A 23,833-nucleotide genomic window follows, 5' to 3' on the forward strand; every position below is an offset into this window, starting at 1 on the left:
TTCGCGTAAAACAAATACCGCCGTGCATAGTTTGGGTAAGCGTGTATACATTATGGATGCGGTTACAATTTATCGTACGTGTGAAAAGGTCGACTTTTGCCTTTACGAGACAGCTTTGCGTTGTCGCGTGTGCAGGATACGAGCAGTCGTACAGGCACGGGTACAGAGGCGTTGTGGCGAATGGGTGTATGAAAATCGAATCAGCTAACCGCGTGCGCCGGAAGAAATGGGGAAATGAATTTCCGAAAGTCAAACGGTTGACTGACGTCTGTCAAACGTTGCCAGATTACGTCGCCCTTACGTTATAGGTATCAAGATACGATCTATCCGCTACGAGCATGTTACGTATATTCGTAACTAAAATTCGTGCCAGCCAAATTACCCGTAGATTTATAACCCAACAAAAATACCGGCTGAAGAAACAATTGACCTGTCGATAATACTGTTGCTCAGTTCGTTATTTCCAGCGGTGAAGAAGTGAAAAATTCTTGTTATTGAAATGATATTGGATTTCATTTATTTAAGTTGCCCGATCGTTACGGATTTTTCCGATGAACCTTAATTCCGCGGTATTTCGAAATAATTCAAGGGCGGTAATTGTCTTATTTACGCAAAATATCTGATATTGTTTATCTTTTTATTCTTCTTCTGTTCTTGTTCGTTTTTTAAGTTAGTCAATACAGACGTGAGTCCGGAAGTTGGACAAAATTACTAGTTTACGTAACGGAGCCTTTGAAAAATATGCGAAACAAGGTGAAAAAGAGGAACGAAGAGAAATTTTCATCATCTTATTAATAATTTTTTAACGTAGAGAGGCGATGTTATAATGCGCGGATTAAATTACCCGCACGCTTCACATGCAAATTTAATGAGAAGACGTGGAAAAAAAATTAAATAATACTCGGCCAAAAAGTGTTCCTTTACCCAAACCAAGGCATTTCGAGTCGATAATATAATGTTAAAGTGAACGGGTTGATGTATAATCCAACATATTCGAGAGTTTGATTATTGTTGTTATTATTATTGCTATTATTACTGTTGTCGTTATACCTGGAAACAGGAAATTTCATCACAGACGTATAAACCTGCCTATGCACATGTTTCAACCGCACGTACGTAGATATAAAGATCCATTATACATTCGAAGCGCAACGCGATTGCTTTGTGCAATTCGAGGCGGTTGCCGCAGGAGTGGCCGAATTGCCGCGGGCTTTGTCGGCGTCGTGTTAATTACCTAATCAATTCGAAATCGGCCGAACGTAACGATGCTATAGTAATGCTCAATGTGCGTTACAGTTATTACACGCGTCGGTCGGATTGTTGGAACGGCATACGATGCACGCCGCACTTCGTACCGCGTTGTGTCCACAATATGTGAACTCACTTTGCCCGTCCCTTTGAATGCCTGTAGTAACGTACGAGTGCCTGATCGAATCCTTGCGAGTAGCTGCACTTTGTATGATAGACCCGCGACGTGCGAAGAATTTAGAGCACCGGAAGTGTGATACGATCAGTTTTTACGTAGCAAAGCGACTTGTTTTCTCTAATTTGATAATTCTTCGAGATATCGCGACATCTCTTTACGATAATTAATCGATTCGGTCGCTTGTCTCGACAGTCTGCGACCGAATTTCACCGTGATGTCACTTTTCTTTTGTCCAATTTCTCCGCTCAAGTTTTTGCCAATTCACCTCGGAAGGAGGAAACATATAGCCTCGGGATCGAACGCCCCGAGGCAAGAATTCGAAATCTCCAAAGCCCCTTTTGCAGCGGGCTTGCTGCGGAGAGTACGTCGAGTGTCGGAGCTTTTAGCCGAGGGCGAAAAAGGGGGGAAACACGTAAGGGACGAGAAGGGAAGCCTCCGACAACAGAGACAACGATATAACAGTAATAAAAATCATGACGACGACAACAACAACAAAGACAGAACCGTGTCTCGGAAACTACCGATTTTTCGAACGCACTGAAAATCCAGCCAATTTCCATTTGCGATTCTGCGTATAATACGTATAACGAATGGCAACGGATGTTTGAAAATCGTTCCCGCGGATTGCGGAAGACAATTGACGGACTAGATGAGGTAGCAGCGCGACGTTTTTTTTTTTCTCCCGCACCGCGCCCGCTTCGAAAGGACGAGAAGGAGTTTCGAGGACCTGCAGGGGTCAACGTCAAGACGGTTTTTACCGTCGAGGGCGAACCTCGAACCTCACAGCTCCTCGGGTCAAAGCCGAGAGGGCCTTCAGCCTATGGAAATCAATAGCTACTCAATTTACTTTCGAAGCCAGCTTCTTGCCGGCGCAGGTATGTACGTACTTTACACTTTCCGTCCCTCCGCTATTCCGGCACACGGGGGTAAATATTTTTAGCTCGATTTTCTGCATTGTGGTGTATCGACGCGGCCCGGATGCCCGGCGAACTTTATTTAGCGAAGTCATACGTTTCCATCCTTTGACGGCCGAAGGGTGAAACTCTCGTTTTATTTTTCGACGCTTTCACCGGCTCGACGATTGCGCCTTCTTGTTCTTTTTTCTTATTTCTCTCTTTTTTCTTATCTCGTACCGTTTTCAATCTCGTTGATACCTTTTCGATAAAAATAACGAGGGAAATACGAAGAATTAACCGTAAGTGCACCGCAGGCCGTTTCACGCGTGTACGCAAAAGCCAGTTTCGTACAAACACCGAGTACCGATTGTAAAAGTTTTCGTGAGGTGCGGGCTATAAGTTCGACGCCGAGTCCTCGAGTAAAACCGTATACGTAGCCTTACGACGCTTGTTAGTGTTCCGAGTTCCATTTTATTATGCCTTATTGCAGTCCCATGTCGCCCCTCCTCCCTCCCACGCGCACACTCTCTCGCTCTCTCTCTCTCTCTCTCTTTCTTATTATCGAACCGCCCTACGAACGCTTTCGGATAAAATGCGATCCCTGTATCGCCGACTTTAACTTCGTTCGCAAAATTTCAACCCCGCGTTATCTCGCCACGAACAGATGACATTTTCGCAGCCACTCCAGGGGCTGTTGTTATTAAACCTTGAAAATTAAGGGGAAAATCGCGATAATTGATCTTTCAAGCAACTTTCAGTAACATGGTTTTTGAAGTTAAAAGCGTTATTGGTTTAAGGTATAAAGATTGTAAATTATATAGGTAGTGTTACGACACTTGCGTTTCGTGCGAGTGCGGTGAGTTCGATCGGTTAAAACGATTTGAGAATATTTTTCTACATTCCGCGATTACGTTTTTTTCTTTTTTCCTTTTTCTTTTTAGAATAACATGCGTCGAACTGAGAAGGAAATTAAAGAGCAAAAATAATGGAAAAAGGGGGAACGAAACCCAATGGAACTCGGGAAGACACGAAGGCTTATCCATTTTTCAATTTTCAAATAATTTGCCTCCCTCTTTTCGTACGTAAACTTATTGAATTGCGAAACGTCGATAGCGCGGGACGCGTTTAATGAAGCGTAACAAAAGAGGGGACCGCATGAAAAAAAGTTCGCTCTTTGGATACGGTGAATAGAATCGTACGTGATCGTTACGTGCGACAAAGGTTGCTGGCCAAAAATAAATAAATAAATGACTTTCAGCGAAACGAAATTATTCAAGATAAAACGCTGGCCAGGGAAATTGTGTAAAATCGTGGCTGAGGGTAAAAATGTTAAAAGATTAGAAAATATAAGGATCGTATTTATTTCGTTGAGTTGAAATATGTAGAAAAGTCGGAGTGTATAAGTATTATTGTTAGAATTCAAACCGCGGTTCTATGTCTTGGCTAATTAATACTTGTAACTTCTACGCTCAGACTTTTCTGTGTTTTGACTTTCCACGTTTCCAATCTAAGTATTGAGATCGATTTCCGCGATTTTTTTTTCCCCAAGTTCGTTACAGCGAGGCTTCGATTTTCGGTTTTCTCCAAACTTCTATCCCCATCAGTTTCTACACATCGACATTCCGCGTTTCGTAATTCTGCCAAACGTATTGTCGCGTTATTAAAAATTTACCCTTCCCGAATCTTCTGATCTCTTTACACTTTCGCGACAGCCAATCTCTCGCAGGTGGTTTCGCTTTTGTAAAACCAATAAGAATAAAGAGGAGAATAAAATTGCATACACAGACAAGAACGGGCACGATAAATACTTGGGTCAATAATAGAGGTGGGTCACGGTACGGCCTTGCTGTCCCTCGTGCATCGATCCGCGGAGGAATATCGACTCGTGCTTTTCCGACGACGACCCAGCCAGTCAGCCAGCGCGTGTCTCTTCGCCGCTCCGCACACACTCGCACACACTCGCGCACACACACGGGCGCACGCACATTTTTCCATCAACCCTTAGTACCCGCCAACACGGTTACTCGACTCTGTACATACCCTCCGGGTCTACATCGGCCTCCGTGTACGATAATATGCCTGCGGGTATAAGGTACGTATGTACAATGTACGTATGATACATGTGCGGCGATGTTTCATCCGTCGAGGGAGCCGCTTTTCGAGCTGACCGTCGCGTCGCTTGTCGATATCTCCAACTTTCTTCTTTCAGCTGGGTGGAGGTCGAAGTATAGTGAAATTGATAAATGGAAGGGTCGCGGTATCGAATTTTTAGAGGAGCGAAAACTCAATTTGCAGAATTTAAAAATGGGGAACGTCCGAGTATGGAGGAGGAGGAGAATAGAAGTCGTCGCGATAACGTGAAGTCTTGTACAGATTTCAGACATTGCCGTTCAACGTTTTCACCTTCCTATATTTTGCCTTTCGGTACTTGGACTTTCTACACTTGCGTTTTCCACCTTTTGATCGTTTTACGAATTAGATTTTATCGTCTTTGAGAATTCGATAGTTTGGTCCTTTTACCGATCCGTCATTTTAATGTTTTACCCCCACCCTTTTCAGGTATAAGTACGGTCGAGAGGCGCGACTTGATGATTTTGCTTTGCAATCCTTCTCGGAGAATCTTTTCTTCTTTCACGTCTTTTATACTGATTTAGTTGATCAATTTTTCGATCCAACTGTGAGAGGAAAAAGTTGCACGCAGGTGATTAAACCGACAGATTTGCGTAGAATTTGTATAAGACGGGTTTTTCTTTCCAAGACCATTCTTTAGGGTTAATTTAAGTAATTTTTGGTAATTAGGTGAGAAATGTAGCACCTCAGACTCGGATCCAAATTTGAATTCATTAATGATTATTTACGCTGAAAAAGTAAGTCGAGCTTATAACAAAAACGGTGCAGGAAAATGTAACTTGTAGTAACTATAATTGATCATCTTCTTCGAGGGCAAAAGACAAACGATGAAATATTGAAGAATTTTCACAAGTTCCGTCGCGATTAAATCATGTTGCCGTAAATAAAAAAAAAAAAATAATTTCTCGTTCTCCCGAAATGAAAAAATAAAAATTAGGACACTTTCGTATCGAAACTGTTACTTCGCGTGGATCGGCCCTTTCGTATAATCTCGGATCTCTAGCGCGGACTAACTTGCGCCTCTTTATCCTGTCCTGTCAGCCGGCGAGTAGTAAGTCTCAGTGTGAGGTCAGCCCAGCGGCGTTGAATATGTACGAATAACCCGATCGACGAGATAATAAAGTTGAAACGTTATTTGTTACTTCGTTATTTCAACTCGTCGTTAATTTTCGAAATACGCAACGAAATCCTGAAACGTATTGTCGCTGAAAAAAAAAAAAACACAAACTGCAGGAAAATTCTTTCCATTTCCTCTGCAGAGTAGGAATTAATTTCCTACGCCGTGGTAGAAAGAACGAACGAGTCTGCAATTTGTTCGTACAGACTTTTGAGGTTAAATCTTGACCACGCTCGTTGAAAGTCAAACGGTCTCGCAGAAAAACTTTATCGCCCGCGTAGCGGGATAAAATCGATCGTTGACGTCGACCCACGAAACGACGATTATCGAGGCGTAATTGTATTTGCCAAGCTAATTCATGAGCTGAATTCAACGCTTACGCAGGAATCACGAGTGCAGTGAACCGTGTAAAACGGTACAAAAAACGGGGCGAAATGTTTTCCGGGAAAATTCACTCCGCTAAAAGTTTGCCGGCTAGGTGGCGTGCAGCCGAAGAGGGGCTGGTGTTAATTTTCAGCACCGTATCGACGTGGCGATCTCTAATTTTTGTCTGCCTCTTCGTGGTGGTTTTGTTTCTTTTTTTCCTTCATATTTTTTCACTTTATTTACCTACCTCTTTGTTTCGACCGTTCCCTTTAATCGAAATTTACCCACCGAACGCGAATGATTGCGTGTATATTAGGTATCTCGTGGAAATCGCGGAGCGACCACTGCGCCCTTCGTTAAAGTGAGACAAAAATAAAAAAAAAAAAAAGTACCGAGGCTACAGAAAAGACAGAAGTAAAAAAAAAATGTGGTCGAATAAAAAAAATTTAAACTCCCCTCCTCATTAATTAATCAGTTTATACACACAAAGTAGCGTTATCACGTATATATACATATAATATATATATGTATATGTATACACGTCAGTCTGTAATACGATCTGTATCATCGATATAGTCCGATGTTAAAAACTGGGAACAGAAGAAATAAATATGAAACATTCGGTGCTGTGCAATATAAAAGTTCGATTTTTATTTCTTCCAAGTTTTGCCTTTCCTTCTGCCGTTGTCGTTGAAAAAGGAAAAAGAAGTACAAGCGTGTATTGAATTCATGAAAACTAAACTGTAACTTACAGTTGGGAAAAAAATGGCCGTAAAAATTTTCGCCAAAATTACTTGCTCGAATATTAAATCGTTGCACGGCAGCCAAAAATTATCCGGCTAGGTATATAAATACCGCGGAGTTTTCGTCGAGAGAATCGTTTGTCTTGAGTATTTTTTCCGCACCTGATTTGAATAAAAAATAACGTTTAGCAGAAAGACGCAAATCATTATGTCCGAACTGTTGCTTTCTTCTTATTTTTGCTTTTCTAGATCAATTTTTAATTACACTAATTTAGTTCGCTCGAAGCCAGGAAAAAAATGTGTATTTTGCCAACACGTGTTCGACGAGTAAAATAATTTTACGCAAGAGCACGGAATTTCATTTTGACTATGTATAGCAATATAGTTAATTATTTCCACTTTTTCGCACATGAATTTATCATTTATTACACGTATGCGTATAAAATTGATATTTTATCTATAAATTTATACACACATGCAGCCGTTTGTGGACGGTGAAGATCGTAATTACAGAGGGTCAAGCCTGGTTCGACACAAACGCTGAGAGAAAATTCACCCCCTCCAAGCAAACACGAGTATTTGAACAGAGCAAGTCGAATCACCTAAAAAACTCGCTGAGATAAAATCCACTCTCTTACCAAGCGTTATACAATAATTCGCGCGCTTCTGCAGCTTGCGAAAATATTTTCGCCGATATGCAATTTTTTTTTTCGTAAATTAAACAAAAGAGTTCCCTCGTATTTTTTTTTCTCGGTTTTCTCAGTATTCATAAAAATTTTACACACCGATAATTGATAACCGTTCGATAGCCGACTCGCATTGTTACAATCGACTCGAAGCTTACGAAGTTACGAATTACAATTTTTTTTTGCATAAAATTTTTCCCTCGTGTTTTCGTCAAGATTTTTTCTCATCCCCCTCCTTAAGCTCGCATGCGACATTTCTATGCTTTTCGGGTCTAATTATCGTCGACCAGGGGTGGGAAATTGCAGTTGGGGTCAAAGACGGGCTAGAGAGAAGCTAGACAATAGATCGCGAGCGGCTTGCTCGGCTCCCTGGATGGACGAGGAGGTCAGCTCCACCCATTTTCCGGGATGAAGTGCCCAAGGTAGCGAGTTTAAAGTGTTCTCGAGTCCGCTGGCGTGTACAAACAGTCGCCTAATGGGCTCTCTGCGCCCTTCGAGCCGCACTCGCCTTTTACACCTGTCCGTACAACATGCTCGTACGTGTGCAGTCCGACCTACGACAGCATGAAGATATTGCTCGCTGGGCAAGATCCTTTATTTCGGATCGGACGCCGGCGGGCCGGAAACTCCGGAAAACCTGTTTCCATTACCGCGGAAGTACGGAAACTCGAATACCTTCGTGAATCACGGACTGGTGTGATAACGGTGGAATTGATTTTTATTCGTCTTTCAAATTAGAACGTGAATTAAGAATCTTTGTACTGCGGACAGATTTAAATGTCGGAAATTCAAACTTCTTTCAAATTTATTGTAACCACTGTCAATCAGCTTCAGGGGTACAAACAATTTGCTTTTTTTTCATTCGATGCGAAAGATGAGGAAAGCAGGATTTCGAGACGGCGAATTTTCGTAATCGTTCATTGTAGCTTGATAAATTGATTTCGGATTCGACGGAGAAAAATAAAAAATATGCGATAACAGAGGAAAAGATTTCAATAAATCAATTAATAGTATTTTACTGTCTCATCTTGCGAAAACGGCGAGTAGAAAAATTGTGTTCTCGAAGGTTGAATCTCAGGATCCTGTATACCGGTAAGACGTAAAAAAACGTTATAGATATATAATCCAAGGAAGAAGAAGAATAAGCTGCACGTCTGCCAATTCTCTTTCTATTTGAATAATTTCTACTTTCATCCAAGCTTGAAGTGCAACGTATTATCTTTTTTCCTCCACTCGAACCATGACTAAATTATATGACCTCGACGAGTTCTGGAAACGAAATTGAAGTCTGGTCATTTGCACCGAATTGTATGGGAAATTCTCCAACGAGAAAGAAAAAAAACCATTCACCCTCGATTCTTTCCAAACGAATACGTGCAATATTAACTCTGTTTCATGCATGAGCAAAAAGAGCAAGAAAACTTGGCGCAAAAGCTGAAATTTCGCAATTTCAACCAACGGGTTCGCTTTATCTGAATCAAACTTCCAATACTGCGAAGGAAATCTCACAAAGAAATTTTGAACCGTACGTCTTAAGGCGTTTATGGCGTCGCGACTCGCCGCATGGTTTTTGGGGGGTTGCCGAAGGGGGTGAAGAAGCGAGGTTCGCACACCCCTCGCGGCATGCAGTATCGAGCGAGACTCGTCTATAAATAGAGTTTCGCGGCGAAGTCCCAAGTATTTAGCGTCTCGTGACAAACTTCTCTTCAAGCCTCGCCGCAGAGCGCGATGCAGAAATTGGCAGGGAGGACGAGGGCGAAACGCTGCCGAGTTCAAATTCGAAACAATCCTGCCACGCGGTGCAGCTTCGACTCAGCTTCGTTACAGCGTGGATAAATCGAGACGCGAATACGGGCGTAAATACGTACTCGCGATACCGGCTGACGCGTCGAGAACAAGGGACGGCTGTCGGCTTCCCGCCGACTTCCGGTCGAAACCGGAAACCTCTCTCTTCGCTCACTCGCAAACTTTTCCATGCAGATATTTTTGCAGGAACGTAGCGCACTTGCGCTGCACGCGGAAAGCTTGCGTCACGTATAATCTGGAAACGATTCACTTCGTTCGTTCGGTTTCAGCCTGCAGGGTTTTGCGAGGACGGATTTTTATTCTTTTCAAAAACCAGAAAGACGAGGGAAAGAAATTCACGCAACGAATTCAAAGAAATATAATTAGAATCTTTGTGTAACAATTTGAACGACGTGTTTCCTTTCTCCAATATTCTTTTTTTACGTCTCACTGCGTTTGATTAATAAAATAAGTTTTAACTTCTTGATGATATCCAGATTTTTATTTGTATTCTTTTTCCCCTCCACCTCTCTCTCTCTCTCTCTTTCTTTGTTTCTTCGAATGCCGCACCTTGTGCACAACAAACTCGTATAATAATAATAATAACCACAATAACGACGATATAATAATGTAGGAACTGCAGGGTTGTGCGACTCGTTATTAACTAGAACGTGTGATTATCTTCTTAACGGGTCGAGAAATGCGGTAAAATTACGTCCGTATGTATACGTGTACATCTACGTATACATACCATGTAAGTACATGCAGTATCGTTTTTTATTCATTGTCTTATTTCTCGCCCTATTTATGGACACAATCGGCGCTAAAGAATTCTTTATTCTTTTTCTTCGTTAACTCTTGTTACATATCTCGACATAATTTTTTCACCTTAGATGAGAATCACCTTCTTGACGGGTGTCGTAAATAGTTTTTATTTTCTCGAAGAATTTCCCTGACAAGACGAGTTGAACGGTTCGTGTTGTTTTATTTTCTTGTTTTTGTTGAAATATTTATGCATGCTTAGGTCGCGAGATACGGTTTTGAAAATTTTGAAATTCCGGATTTATGCAATTTAACAACTTGAATTTTTGGTTACACATACGTGATACTTTTTGCAATATGTAAAATATTTGACACGGTATTTGTGCAGTGCAGCATATTTTTTGTGCAGGGAAAGTGGGCGCCTACCGTACCGTATAGTGAGTTACAGTTTGGTGCTGGGAGTAGAGCGAATGCTTTATTCCCGGAGAGGGAGCTTTCAAACCCTTTCGTTTCACTTTGACAAACGTAACAGCGGCAGCAGCAGATGGAGCTGCAGTATAACATCGCTGAAGAATTAAAGTGGTACACACGCACAAGCTTATGCGCCACATTACCACAAATACACACGTATTCAACGATTCAGCTTACAGTGAATAATAAAAAAAAGAAAACTCGCTGCGCAATATTAGAAAAAGCTCTCCCTCAAGTATCAGCAACAAAGTACCGCACGTATCGTTTATACTTTTAATACGTATGTACATGCATATGGGGGATTCCATGCGAACCCAAAAAACGATGGACTCTCACCATTTTTGATTTTACTTGAAAAATTTTCCGAAATTGTCCCAACACTGAAACGGTGCCCTGATGTTTTTAAAATTTTCTAACCAGCTCGGGAATTATTTGTGAATATTAGGAGCGATTTTGAAAAGAAGCTTTTTTAAAATTCTCAAGAATTTCAATTCTTGATTTTTTTGGCACATTCAAGTTTTTTTTATCAACTTCGCAATGAAACCGGTCTAGAAATAATTTAAGTGAAAAATAGAAGTTTGTTGAAGCATTCGGGGATATCCAAATTACAAATAATTAACCAGTCCAATGAAAAATTGAAAAAAAATTCAGGGTACTGTTTCAGAGTTTCAGACAATTGCAGAAAAAGTTTGGATCAAAATCGCAAACAGGGAGGATCAGACTTGCACGTTTGTTGGATTCGCGTGGAATTCCCCATACGCATACACGCCAATACACATATTTCGTTAACGTATAATAATACAACACAGTACACACGACTCGATAACTGCTGCTCCCCGATCCTCGTTATAGAATTTATTTTACCGATGGAATTTTTATCGCAAAATCGATGTCTGTATGAAATTATTACCGCACACGTATGAATGTATATACCTGATACACAATGTCGCATCAACGTGTAGGCAGAGCACGTATGAGGGAAAGTTTTTCCGCGGGTAGAGCGATAAATTCAACGGCCTTTATTATTTTTATCGCCGGCCGCCCCGAACTGTTTTACCGCATCATATGTACCTACCTAAAAACGTCTGCCTTTCAGCCTAAGTGTATTAAGTATGTACACATAAGTGTGAGCGATAACTCATGCCTGCCAGTTTCGTTGAGTTTCCTGCAGCCTGCAGCAGCCTGTCTTCCGCTGTATCGCGATTTACCCCAGGAAGAAAATGGCGAAGCTGCGAGAATTGGCCGCGTCCGCGTCTTTTTCTATCTTCCTCTCTTTCGTAACACCTTTTTTTCACCTCACGTTGCAGAGCTTCCGTACAGCGGATGCTCGTGTGCGTCGATCAGATTTTGTTGTACGCGAAGCTTTTCATGTTTTGCATGTTACGCCTGGCTGGAAAACGGACGGACGGACGGTCTGCGGACAGCCTTACCGGCGTGTAAGCGGGTTACAATAATTGTTCGCTAATGGAATTCCCGAGGAAAGAAGCTTTCGTAAGCTCGATATTTTCATCCCTGTCCTCGAATGACAGCCCGTGTTACGTTTTTTTCTTTTTATTTCGCCCGTACTCGCTCTGCGTGTCAATCAGACGCAGATTGTATAATATAAGTAAGTTTTCCGCATTGTTTCAGTATAGCTGAATGTATATACTACACTCTTTAAAAAGGTTTCGATGGAAATTTGCCGGTTTTCGAAGTATTTTTTATATCCAGGCGAGAGATGAACTCGAAAGCTTGTTTCGTTGTAAAAACAAAGTTGCCACTTATTGTTCAACCTCTTGTTTTACTTGTTGGCAAACCGTATAATGCTATTCGGCGCTTGAACCGCGAGCGGATTTTTCATTAATTTCTTCCTGAATTCTTGAAACGTGAAAAGAAATCTTCCACCTTCGATCGCCGCGGAAGGGAAGAAAATTCATTTCGGTCTTGGAGAGATGAAAACCTGGAATATTGGCCTTCCTGGGATGGCAGTGGGGCCGTTCTTCCGCACCATTTCGCAAACAAAATGGTATATATATATATATATATATATATATATACACACATACATACGCACATACGGATAGAGGTATGGGAAAGTTGCGAAACGGTGCGATGGAGCGTTTAAAAAAAAAAGGCTTTCGAAAATTGTGAAACAAAAAAGAACGTGAATTTAAGTTCCCTCATAAAAGTAAATTTTCAAACGATTTCGAAGAAAAGTAAAAAAATTTGAGGGTCTAAGAAAATTAGTCAAAGTGTTGATTTGATAGGGTTTTAACGTCTGACCTTCGGTGTGTTCAATGAAGTCTGCAGGACTCTGGAGATAATTACTGGGGAGAAAGAAGTGCTCGAGTCAAAGAGTGTAAAAGTTTAATCAAAGTCAAGGGTAAAAAGAAAAACCCCTGTCAACGGATGTTGGACGATATCCGAAACTTGATATTCCAGACCCTCCGAGCCTTGATGGTATTTCTTCCAATCCCCAGATATTTTAGCATCCTCAGCGGGGCTTTCCCGGAAATAGTGATAAATCTGTGTGATATGTGTCGTAGGTTAACGTAATAAATAGTCGCGTTGTAAATTCGGTTACGACGGAGACATTTGATGGCTATAACACGTTTTTCCCCGAGATTTTCTACCCCGCAATCGTCGAGGCGAGTATAACTACTCGTTAACACGGAATCTGGGCCGCAATCTAACATCCGTACAAGGCAGCCACACAGACCTATCCCGTCCGCAACCCTTCCTATACCCATGTTCCAACGCATATGTATATGTATATATATATGTGTGTACATATATATACAGATATACTTCCCCCCCGCCCAGACGGCGAGCTTAGAACCGGTCTACATAATCACGAGGCGGCGCATTAAGATGGATAAGTTATACACGGCTAGGGAGCCGATTGCATATCTTTCGACGGTAACCCGTTCAAACCCCCATTTAATTCTCCCGAACCCCTGTTAAAGATATTCGTGATCCGAATTCTCCGCGCGTCTCTTTCCTCGCCACAGACAGCCGCTATTTTTGCATTTTTATCATCCATTTGTTTCTCCATCTTGCGTAACGTTGATGTTACCTCTGTATTCTATGACTTCGATTCAAAATTAGTAGATTTCTGGGTAACTGAAAAGAAAGAAAAGGAAATCCAATCGGTGGAATTTTTAGCTCGTATGAAGCAGAGATAGATACATGTATAATTTATTCTTCGTGGCGATGTTGAACAAACAGATGCGACAGAGAAAAGTAGCGATGTATCGTGAGAGGCAAATAATACGTGAAAAAAGGAAGTGAACAGAAACGAGGTAGGATTTAATCTGATCAAATAAACAGAGATCGATCTCGGTGAAGACGAAAATGAAATAACGATTGAAGAGAGAGAAAGAGAGAGAAACAATGTCGGAAACTTGATAGATAGAAATATCCACGGCACGTCCAAACATGTTATTATTGTCATTTTCATCATTTTTATACACGAACAAAATATCGCGTCTCTCGAATACCTGAAAAGGTAAAAAGCACGGAACGAAATTCCAGGATCGTACCGCGGGAATTTCGGGTTTCTTAGACGCAGCTGAACGTGGGGAAGGACAGGAGGGAAATTCGGGGGTGGCAGTGGCGCCAGATCATCCCCGGAGTGAAACGCGGCGAAAGCTCGAACTAGCGAGGGGTGCAAAGCCACAGTTGGTTGCGGGCCGCAGCCCCGGTAACATCAACGCGCCGCGTCGAGCCGAGTCGCCAACTTTTTTCATTTCAAACCTCCGAATGGTCAAAGTTTTCTTATGATTGTAAAAATTCTTGGAGATGTTGGAGCCGGATTCGCAAGCTGATCTTCACCCTCCTCGCGACGCGCTATCCGTCGAGGGCGCTTTTTTCGCTCCGCGTGCTCCGTAGTTTTGGCTCTTTTTCTCCCATTTCGAGTTCGAGATCAGAAGGGAAGAGAGCGCGAGAAGCTCAGGGTGAATCGAGTGACCGAACGTCAAGGGGTCGCGCTTTTTTCACCCCGAATTATCCAAAGCGCGCGGGGGCAGGGGGGTGGGGGGGGGGGGGGGGGGGGGGGAGGCGGGATCGAAACATGCGAAAGGTCAAACGGCGCTCATCGTCGGACCGCGCTGATGCATGGGTCGCGATTAGAGTCGACGGGTGCCGAGTAACGACCTCGAAAAAATCCTGAAAACGGAGTCGTTGAGGCCCGGATTTACTCGTGTTTATTTTTTATTTATTTTTTTCTGGTCTGTTTTGTTTCTCACACTTTTTTTTTTTTTCTTTCGTATTTCTTGATATTTTTATCGGCGTCGGTCGTTACGCCGGACGATCGAGAATGATCGAGAAACCGGCACCGATATGCAATCGTTCTGTGATTATACGTATATAATAAACGTGAATATTCAACGCTAAGCAATAATTTATAATCAACACAAGCAATCATTCAAGTGCAAAGGGGGGAAGAAAGAAGATAACAAAAAAGTCGTAAATGTGAGACTAAACGTAAGAGTGAATCGTTGCGGTGAAACAAATGGATGAATTTAGTGCATGTCTATTAAATAATTAAAGCCGTAATTGTATAATAATAATAATAATAATAATAATAATAATAATAATAATATTAACAACAATAACAACAAGAATAATAATAATAATCGTTATATTATACATTCGCCCAGAAGCTGGAGGCAATAATTTGAGTTTCAACAGATATTGTAATTACGAGGAGGGAGGATTGGGGTTTCGGAAAAGCAACCGCATAGATGACCTTGAGGAAAATTACGTACGACGGTGGCGTGCCCGGAAAAATTCGGTCACGGATCGGTGGTTGTTTGACGTTGATAATGCGAAACGCGGGATTCCGCTTCGCCCGCAAAAGGTTGGGTAGCGTCGACCTGTTCAAGAAGGTCCTCAGGTGAGGCGGGGCGAAAGGCCATCGCGGCTGTCGAGGGTCGCCTTTCTTTCGTACCTGCTCGTTCGGTTCCCGATTCCCGGTTCCCTTGCCCAGCTTCGTTGTAAATTTGGAAAAACCTAACGCGGCGAGAGATCGGCGGTGCTTCCCCAGCCACTCGCGGTTGCCATGGTTCGTCGCTCTTCGGTGCCATCGCGGTTCATCGGCCCTCCGGATGCCGACCTCCCGGCTTCGGGATGCTGCACGCCGTCCTCTTAGGCAGCGGCCCCGGTCGACCTGGACCAGCCGACTACTCCCGGCAAGGCACCTTTATCCTTGAAAGAGCGTCGACCCGCCTCAAAATGAACCGCGGCGAACAGGAAACCCTGTTCCGGCAGAGCAGACAGCTCACCAGGATCGTTCCATCACGCGAGGACCTCGTCCTTAGCGTTACGAAGGCCCCGATCAACCAGCAACAGCATCAGGAACAGCAGCACCGACAGCTGCAACAAAATTCACCCCACCTTGGATTTCATCCGCAACTGCAACAACACCAGCAGCAATCCTCCGGTCAATATCATCACGCCAATTGCCAGGCGGCTCAGGAGAATTATAAAAAATGCGCGACGGCAGGTACAAATTTTGAGGATGGTCTGTGCGGTCGGGGAAATCGGCTCGGGTCCGTCTGTCGAGAACCCTGAAGTTGAGCTTGCGATTCGAGGATACGATTTTTAACCCCAACTTGGTGAGAGGGAACGTTTTTTGACAACTGGTGTTATTCTCGGAGGGATATATTCTAACAATCACGTTCGATGATAAATTTTTCGAGTATATTCAGCGTGGATGCAAAGCGAACGCGGAAAATTGTTTCTCGAGAATCAAATTCGATGCTTGGTTTTCAGATGATACGGATTTAAAATTAAATCAGTTTCTATTACCAGCATCTGATGATTTCTTTCTGTTTGCAAAAATTGTTTTTCAAAGACCATCGATTCCGTTTTAGTGGACGAAACATTAGCGAAAATTCAATGATGTTCCTCTTGCTAAATCGACTGGTTGATTCGATAACAATACTCAACCAGAGCCTGGAATATATTATACTTGAATAAAGAGCTTGCGAATGAATGTTCGAATGGAATCAATCCATTCGAGGCGTTCCAGTCTTTTGAAAATATTCCCTTTCAAAGTGCAATCTTGTGCACGGTATCACGGATTACGTTATATGCGTAGATGCAACGGCATTGTTCGCGAAGCCTGTTACCAGCTCATGCGAGTTCATGCGAAATAAAAAAGCAAAAGAGGACTAAAAATCGTTATTAGTGAAGAAAAAAACTACGATGTACCGAGGAACGCGTTTTCGGGGGAAAACTCGGAATTTAAAGCGGTGGGAAATTGCAAAAGTTAGCCGTACGTCCGAGGCTCTTCGCTTCGTATCGCGTAGTCGGGATAAACTGACGACGAGTAACGATTATGAAGAAAGAAAAGCCGCGAGGACGCAACCTAGGTACACATAGCGTACAGAGAGTAAGAAAGGGAGGGGGGGGGGGGGGGGGGAGCGAGAGCAAGGAAAGATTGCCCCAGATTTGAGACCGCGCCTCGTCTAAAAAGCTTTTCAAGTAAATTGAAAAAAAAGTTTCAAACGTTCTGAAGCTACGTACACTTTGCGTCGCTTCTCCCGTGTTAACCGCAGCTCACCGCGTCTCATATTTTTACCCTGAACGAGGTATTTAGAGCTCTTCATATCGACCCCAATCCGCGTAAATACCGAGGTAGAAAATTTAGTTCGCGTAAACTTGTCGTTTGCCTCAGAGTTCAATTTTCTTTTACGATATCGTTTCGCTCGCTTTCATCAGTTTTGTACAATAATAAAAACGAGAGTAAGTCCTGCCGAGTAGATAAAGAAGAATTTGAAACATCATAGCGGAGAAGTTAATTGACGCGGGGTAATTGGCAAGTTTTCGGATCGTGATTCGGGTATCGCGAGTTCTTCGATTCCGGGTCTCGGTTGATGAAGACGGGGGAAGCGATGGATATCCATTTCCGATGTTAAACAATTTCTGACGAAGGTAGAGAATGGTAGAGAAAATGGCTTGAATTATTTCAGACCCGGGTTCTATAAATAGAATTTTGGCAGATAATCGGAGAACCGCGAGTTCGGTCGTTACCGATTCACTAGATCATTTATCAGAATCGAAATTTCTGCCGGGTGGTTCGTTTTTCTTTTTCTTTTTTTTTTTACTTCTCTCTCTCTCTCTCTCTCTCTCTCTCATTCTCATTCTCTCTCTCTCTTTCCCCCGATATTAGCGCAAAAGGTGAAATAAACGTGCACGCTCCCTCCCTTATAAATTCATTGACGAGGGAATAAACCCGTTTTATTATGATCGAAAAAGAAGTCGAGTACCTGCCTTGTATACCAAGCTGTTTCGTATTTAACGTCGTCACGAATTTGCGATTGGCACATCATGTGGGTACAAGAGTACACCTACCGATACATTTTCCGTATCCAACGTTGTAAAAATTCGCGCACAGAGTTCTTTTTCTTTTTTTTATACCAACATTCTCGTTGAGGCTGATTCGCGACGATTGAATGGAAGAAAAGTGTTTGACATCGTTTGAAGTGTAATCTGGTTTTGGAATAACTGACCTGAAAGTACTCGATTCGCGTTCTGTCTCTTTTAACTTGTTAACTTGCTTTAAAATTTTTATTTTTATTTTTTTTTGCTTCTCGTCGTTCAAGAGAATCTGTTCAAGTCGCGTTACGATCTGAGCAGAAAATCCGTAAAATCATTACCGCGTCGAGTAAGTTCAACCCAATCTCTGCGCGGATATCGGAGCTGGGACAACTTTCAACTTTGGAAACGTCGCGACTTTCGAACGTCCGAATTGTGACGCGGTGATACCAAGACCGGAATTTCTGTCTCGGGTAATCGGACCGCGAATCAGTAACTGCCGAGTGACTTTACATCAGCTCGCGACACATCCGACAGCGTTCGACTGTCTCCGACCTCGTCCGTGGTAACGCGATAAAATATGCAAGCGATTTTAGCGAGGGTCAAAAACGGGAGGAGCGCAAAATTTAGAAACGATTCGTCGAGGCAGCGGTGAACTCGAATATTTACACGCGGTAGATTTGCATAATTTATGGCTGGCCGCGGTTTCGACCAACACTCGAGGCGTTGGCTTGTTTTAACCGCGTGTTAATTTCATCGCGAAATAATCAGACGGCGAGTGTATCGTGCGGTGCTTTTTATTTCTCCCTCTCCCCGGGGAATGAATTACGAGCTTGCACAGAGGCGTCGGAATAACGTTCGCGAAGCGGCGTGTCTCTGATTGCGGAGGAGGAATTAACGGAACGGCTCAACCTAGGAATACAATCAATTTCCGCGGACAGACAGCGATTTTCCGCCCAGTATCGTCTTCGCAACGTTATTGGGATCGCGGACCAGCCGCGTGCCTTGCTGTCCGAAAAATTTCCACTCGCACGGGTAATTTCCCGAGGAAAGGGAATCCCTTCGAACATCCGAAACGTCAATCACGAAACAATTACGATGCCGACCTCGAAATCCTCGCCAAAACTTGCCTCACTGCGCTCATTCTTCTTCGATGGAATCGCGCTTGTGTCAAAAAACCCTCGTTTACTTCAAACTCAATTTTTGCTAGCAGAGAATAAACGAGAAAAACTTGAGTCTTGAAAGAAAGGAACGGTTTGGAGGTACTCGGTAGAAATGATAAGCAAAAAAGAAGTGGGACAAAAAAACGAAAAAATAAAGAAAGAAAGAAAGTAGGTTAGACCAGAATCGTCGCTGAGGTAAATTTTCGCGAAACTTGGCGATGCGTCAGCTTAATTTCTGGAATTCCAGACTACCAACGGTCTTGGTTTAATACGAGACACCGGCGAATCAACATGCAGACAAAACAAACTTCTATACCAGTCTTTACTCAGTCGTCACGCTCGAATGAATCGATAAAAAGAGCGAAGAGTCGAACCCTGTGTCACTGTGCTTAAGCGATCATTACTTGCCGACAAGTTGTTGAAGGAATATAGTTTCGAAAACTGTACAGACGCACTGCGAACAAGCGTTGGATCGGGAATTGGTTTCACTCGCCCTCCTGGGTCGTCAGCTGCGCACTGACAGTGATTACAGGGGTGGAAAATCGCTTCGAGACAAGCGACGCTGCGCGGAGAAACTTGATACGTTCAACTCTCCGTTATACTCTGCACGCTTCTAATCGCAATTCCAAAGTTTCACACGCGGTGATGTACGTACGTTGCAGCTGATATTCGCAAAAGTTTACAGGGTTCCTCGCCTGAAATTACACGCGGTTAAAGTTACGAACGTTGACGTAACGGTGGCTGTTGAGAAAAAAAAACAAAAAAAAGGAACGTAGAAAAAAAAAACGTTACGACGCACCATTAGAATTTGGTAAACCATACCGAACCAAACATATGCTCATATTTTTGAAAAGCCAAATTCTTGAGAATGTTTCTGAAATTGGAAAATAATGAATTTCTTCCCGATGTTCCGTGACTTACTTCAACTTTGCGACAATATCAAAATCTCTTTTGTAGTGTTCGAAATGTGATTACCGGTTGTAGCAGTCGTGTTCGATACACCGTTAGAAGATTACGGTCATAGACGACGGAGAGCTGCTAGGATCCAAGCTTCGAACCCTGAACAGTGTGACGAGTTTTAGAAAATTGACTGTTTAATAAAACTGGACCACGGTGGGCTGCGTTTCGAATCTACTTGAATAGTTGGAAAATCGAGGAGTATACAAGGCTTTTAAAATATTTCTCGCATCGAACGAACGATCGCGTTGCATCTGCGAAACGAATCCCAAGCTCAGAAAACCGACAATATCGATGAAAACCGTCCCCAAAGTTAATTTCCCTGTCCAAAGTGGGTTGGAATACGATCCCCTTGAACTGACCCGGGAATTCCTAGGTCACGGATTCGCCAGCGAAAATCTTCCCCGAAGTAAGGACCGCCAGCAGCAGCAACAGTCCTCGAGGTTGACGGAAAAGAGGTACAGCGCTGCCGCGGCTTACGCGGCCCTCCAGGGTAGCGAAGACGAGCTCGTCGCCGGCGGTGAAACGGAAGACGTCGCCCTTAAGACGCCGGGCAGCGAGACGGAGGACACGGACAACGGAGGCGGCGAGGAGGAGACGTCGAGGCGCTTCACCTTCCTGCGGAGGTTCCGCAGCCCCCGATTCGGCGAGGCTCACCACAAGAGGGTGCCGACTCCGATGAAGCGGAAACACAGGAGGAAGAAACTCGCCGACGACATGATCGACGACACCGTCGACGACGGAGTCGGCGAGGAGCCCGGCACCGATCAGAGGGGCGTCCCCGACCCCTACTACCCCATATATCTTCCCATTGATCAGGCCTTCAAGGCCAAGTACGTGTTTCATCACAAGAAGGGGAAAACTTTTCAGGAACGGTTGTACGTCTTCCTCGAACATCCCGGCGGATGGATTTGTTTTGTCTACCACTTCACAGTGTGAGTACTCGATCGAATCGCCTTTCCTTCTCGCATCTTCGCCGTGTCGTTGTTTTTTTATTTTATTTTATTTTATTTTTTTTTGAGGGGGGGGGGGGGATTATACCTCGTTTCATGCATTTTCATGAGATACGTGTTTGGAAGACTGTCTGGAAAACAGGACGGTCTTAGTGGAACGAAAATTTCTCATCGTTTCTACAAACCGCTTAGTAATTCGTTCTTGAAAGTCTGTTTCGTCGATTTTTTCGGTAACCACCTCAGAAACGATATTGCGACTATATCGTGATTTTATAATGACGGTATGTCAAATCTCTGATTGCCTGAAAACACAATTCGCTCGATATGGTTCTTAGGAGTAATGAGTGGAAAATAAAGACGGAATTTATTTATTACATACAATACAAATTCAAAGAAGCGAGGTCGTCGAGTTTATTGTTTTCCCAACATATATAAGCAACTTCGATAAATTAGGTGAGTAAGGAAAGTGACGAATAATTGGCTGCTCGTTTTGAAAATTATTCCAATTTGTTGACTTCGCAATATCGTCTACCGTAGCAATAATAATACGATAATTGGTTCAATCGAAAGAGGTACTTATAATTTCAGGCAGGAAGTAGTAAGGTGTACATTTTCTCACGGGTATCCAATTATCTAATGAAACGAGGAAAATTGAAGAATGTATAATTTTTGAATTCCCGAAAGACTTGCGGTAATAGTGCGTGCGTTTATTTCCTATTCAACGACTGTAGTAAGAATTGAGATCAATTATAATGTCGCGAAAACGACGTAATTTGGCGAGACGAGAGTCAACTGACACGTCGCGGCTAAAAGCACGGAGCTTGAAGCTTTCAGTGTCGAAAATTTGCAGGATCTTCCCGAAATGAAATCCTTTCAGCCCTCCTCCCTCCCCTCGCGATAATTGTTCTCGAAAATCCGATAGAGCGACAGAAGCTACGAGCCTTTTCCTTCTTCGCCACACTTGCCGAGGTAATTCCGGTGACTCGATATCGATGTCACGCCCGCATGTCGCTTTCCCCGAATAAACCCGACGAATCTAGCTACCGTATGAGAAAACTGTGCTCGTTAGCGGACTCTTGGTTTTCGACTCCGTGGCGCCAAAATATAGATCCGCACTGTAACTGTGCATATCTATAAATACACCTTTTCCTACTCGCGCAAAGAACCGTGCAAATCAGGTCGGGCTGTCCGACGGATTTCGGTATAAATATCCGTGTGTACTTTCGACGCGAGAAACGAACTTGAGCCCTGCAGATACGGAAATTAAGAGGGTCCTCGCGCATTATTTGACTTTCAGATTATCGCGAGAGATGCGATTCCGCGAATAATCTTGCCGGGAACGATTCATGCTTGAATATAAATTGTCATTTCGTGTATTTAATGAAACGTCTCTCGTTTTTATTATACGCTGAAAAGCTTTTAAGGAGTCGAGGTGTAAAAATTCCGAACAATTATCCCTTTACGGAGTGCGTGAATCATGTCGAAAGATACGAGGGAAATTCTCTCGGAAAAGTAGAAAGAAATAACGTGCGTGTGGGTATCCAAAGAATAATTGTGAAGATACGAGAGGGAAATGGCTGCGTCGAATCCCATAGATGATAATAATTTTCACCGACGACTCGACGTACGAAGGCTAAACGATATTATTATATCAAGCCAACCTTACGCCTTGTTCTGCTGTTTGTTTGGCCTACATAAGCTATCGCGTTGTGGTCAAGCGAAGATAACCGAGTTTCAAATATGCGAGGGATGAATATATCATGAGCCCTCCGCGTTACTTTATCGCCCCTTCGCTCGATTACCGCAGGACTGCGCGATCCTTTATTATCGTACTGTATTTTGATGCCCAATATTCCTCCTCGATCGATCGATAGATCGAATAGATGCGGCTCTTTTATCCGTTCGTTCGATGCAAACAAGGTATAAACAAAGTCCGAAGGGCGATGTAAACCCGCCCCTAAAGATCGTTTCGGATCTCTGAGCTGCTGCCGGTGAATTATAACGTAATCATTGCTCACCGGTAGATTTATTCCGAATTAGCAAGAAAGGAAGAAATTCGTTAACGAATAACAAAGCGATACCCTTTTCCAGCCCGTTTGAAAAAGGATAGTTAAATACATATATATATATATATATATATATATATATACACGCACAAAGGCGAATCGAACTTTCAACACAAAGGATATTATCCTTATTCCATTTTCGAATGTGGGCCATCGGTTTTATTCTTGTCTGTTTAATTTTTCACTCCTTACTCCTACTGATCGATGCAGCATTTCTATAGGGCTGTTGTTAATTGGCGCAGGCTAGTAACGACAATTGTGAACTTGTGGAGAAAAGTCCCGAGAGAAGTTATAACAGAGAATTTGTGAAGAAATTGATCGTTAAAAAATTTAGCAATTTACTAGACTGTGAGAAACGTTTTTGCAGCTAGAAGAATCATCGGGTCCTTGGGACACACGGCTTATGTAATATGTATATGTATATATATATCGCTGTCCCGTGTCCTCGGAAATGAAAAAAACTAATTCACGTGAGGCGTAATTTATCTGCTTGATAAATCACCGGTGTAAGAATAGGGGAGAAAAAAAAAATGGAGACCTTTTCAGCTCTGTAAATTTCTTCCGTTGAAATGCGATCGGTGTCGTGTAACTGCCTGTATCCGTTCTTCGGTAATTAAACTATGACGTGTGCGATGTATCAACAGGCGGACGAAAAAATAACGGTCCGTAAATGAACGGATATATTGATTCTTAAAGCGTCAAATTTCACTTTCCGTAGGTAATAAAATTCCGCGTAACAGGGATCAAATTTTCAGAGAGAGGTATCATATTATCGAATTGCTTAGCGAATTAGTCATGCGGAGGGAGTTTTCGGTTTTCTCGATTATTTTCCCTCTTTAAAGAAAGACCGCTGGAGTATAACATTTGCAATATAATTCGCGAACACGGAGAAGGTAAATCGAGGTCAAAAGGTGGCGAGGGTAATGAATTAGCTTCGTGTTATTTTACAGGTTTGCTTGCACAACGGCGTACCCTTTGATAAAAACAGACCTAATACACAATATCTAACC

The 23,833-nt window shown here is 42.9% G+C and overlaps 1 protein-coding gene across 5 annotated transcripts in view; it reads left to right on the forward strand.

The window, feature by feature from the left end:
• The window catches only part of LOC107217994 (potassium voltage-gated channel subfamily KQT member 1), a 129,773-nt gene that overhangs the window by 37,013 nt on the left and 68,927 nt on the right, over positions 1-23,833 (forward strand). For 3 of the 5 annotated variants that reach the window (XM_046743516.1, XM_046743517.1, XM_015655723.2), the window contains exons 1-2: positions 14,444-15,867; positions 20,181-20,739. The exons of the other annotated variants lie outside the window; for them this stretch is intronic. In XM_046743516.1, coding sequence (XP_046599472.1) covers positions 15,492-15,867; positions 20,181-20,739 — 935 coding nt within the window. In that variant the 5' untranslated portion in view covers positions 14,444-15,491. Of the gene's footprint in view, positions 1-14,443; positions 15,868-20,180; positions 20,740-23,833 lie in introns of those variants that run through there. 5 annotated transcript variants of the gene reach the window in all.

This window comes from Neodiprion lecontei, chromosome 6 (genome assembly GCF_021901455.1).
Source record: "Neodiprion lecontei isolate iyNeoLeco1 chromosome 6, iyNeoLeco1.1, whole genome shotgun sequence".
NCBI lineage: Eukaryota > Metazoa > Arthropoda > Insecta > Hymenoptera > Diprionidae > Neodiprion > Neodiprion lecontei.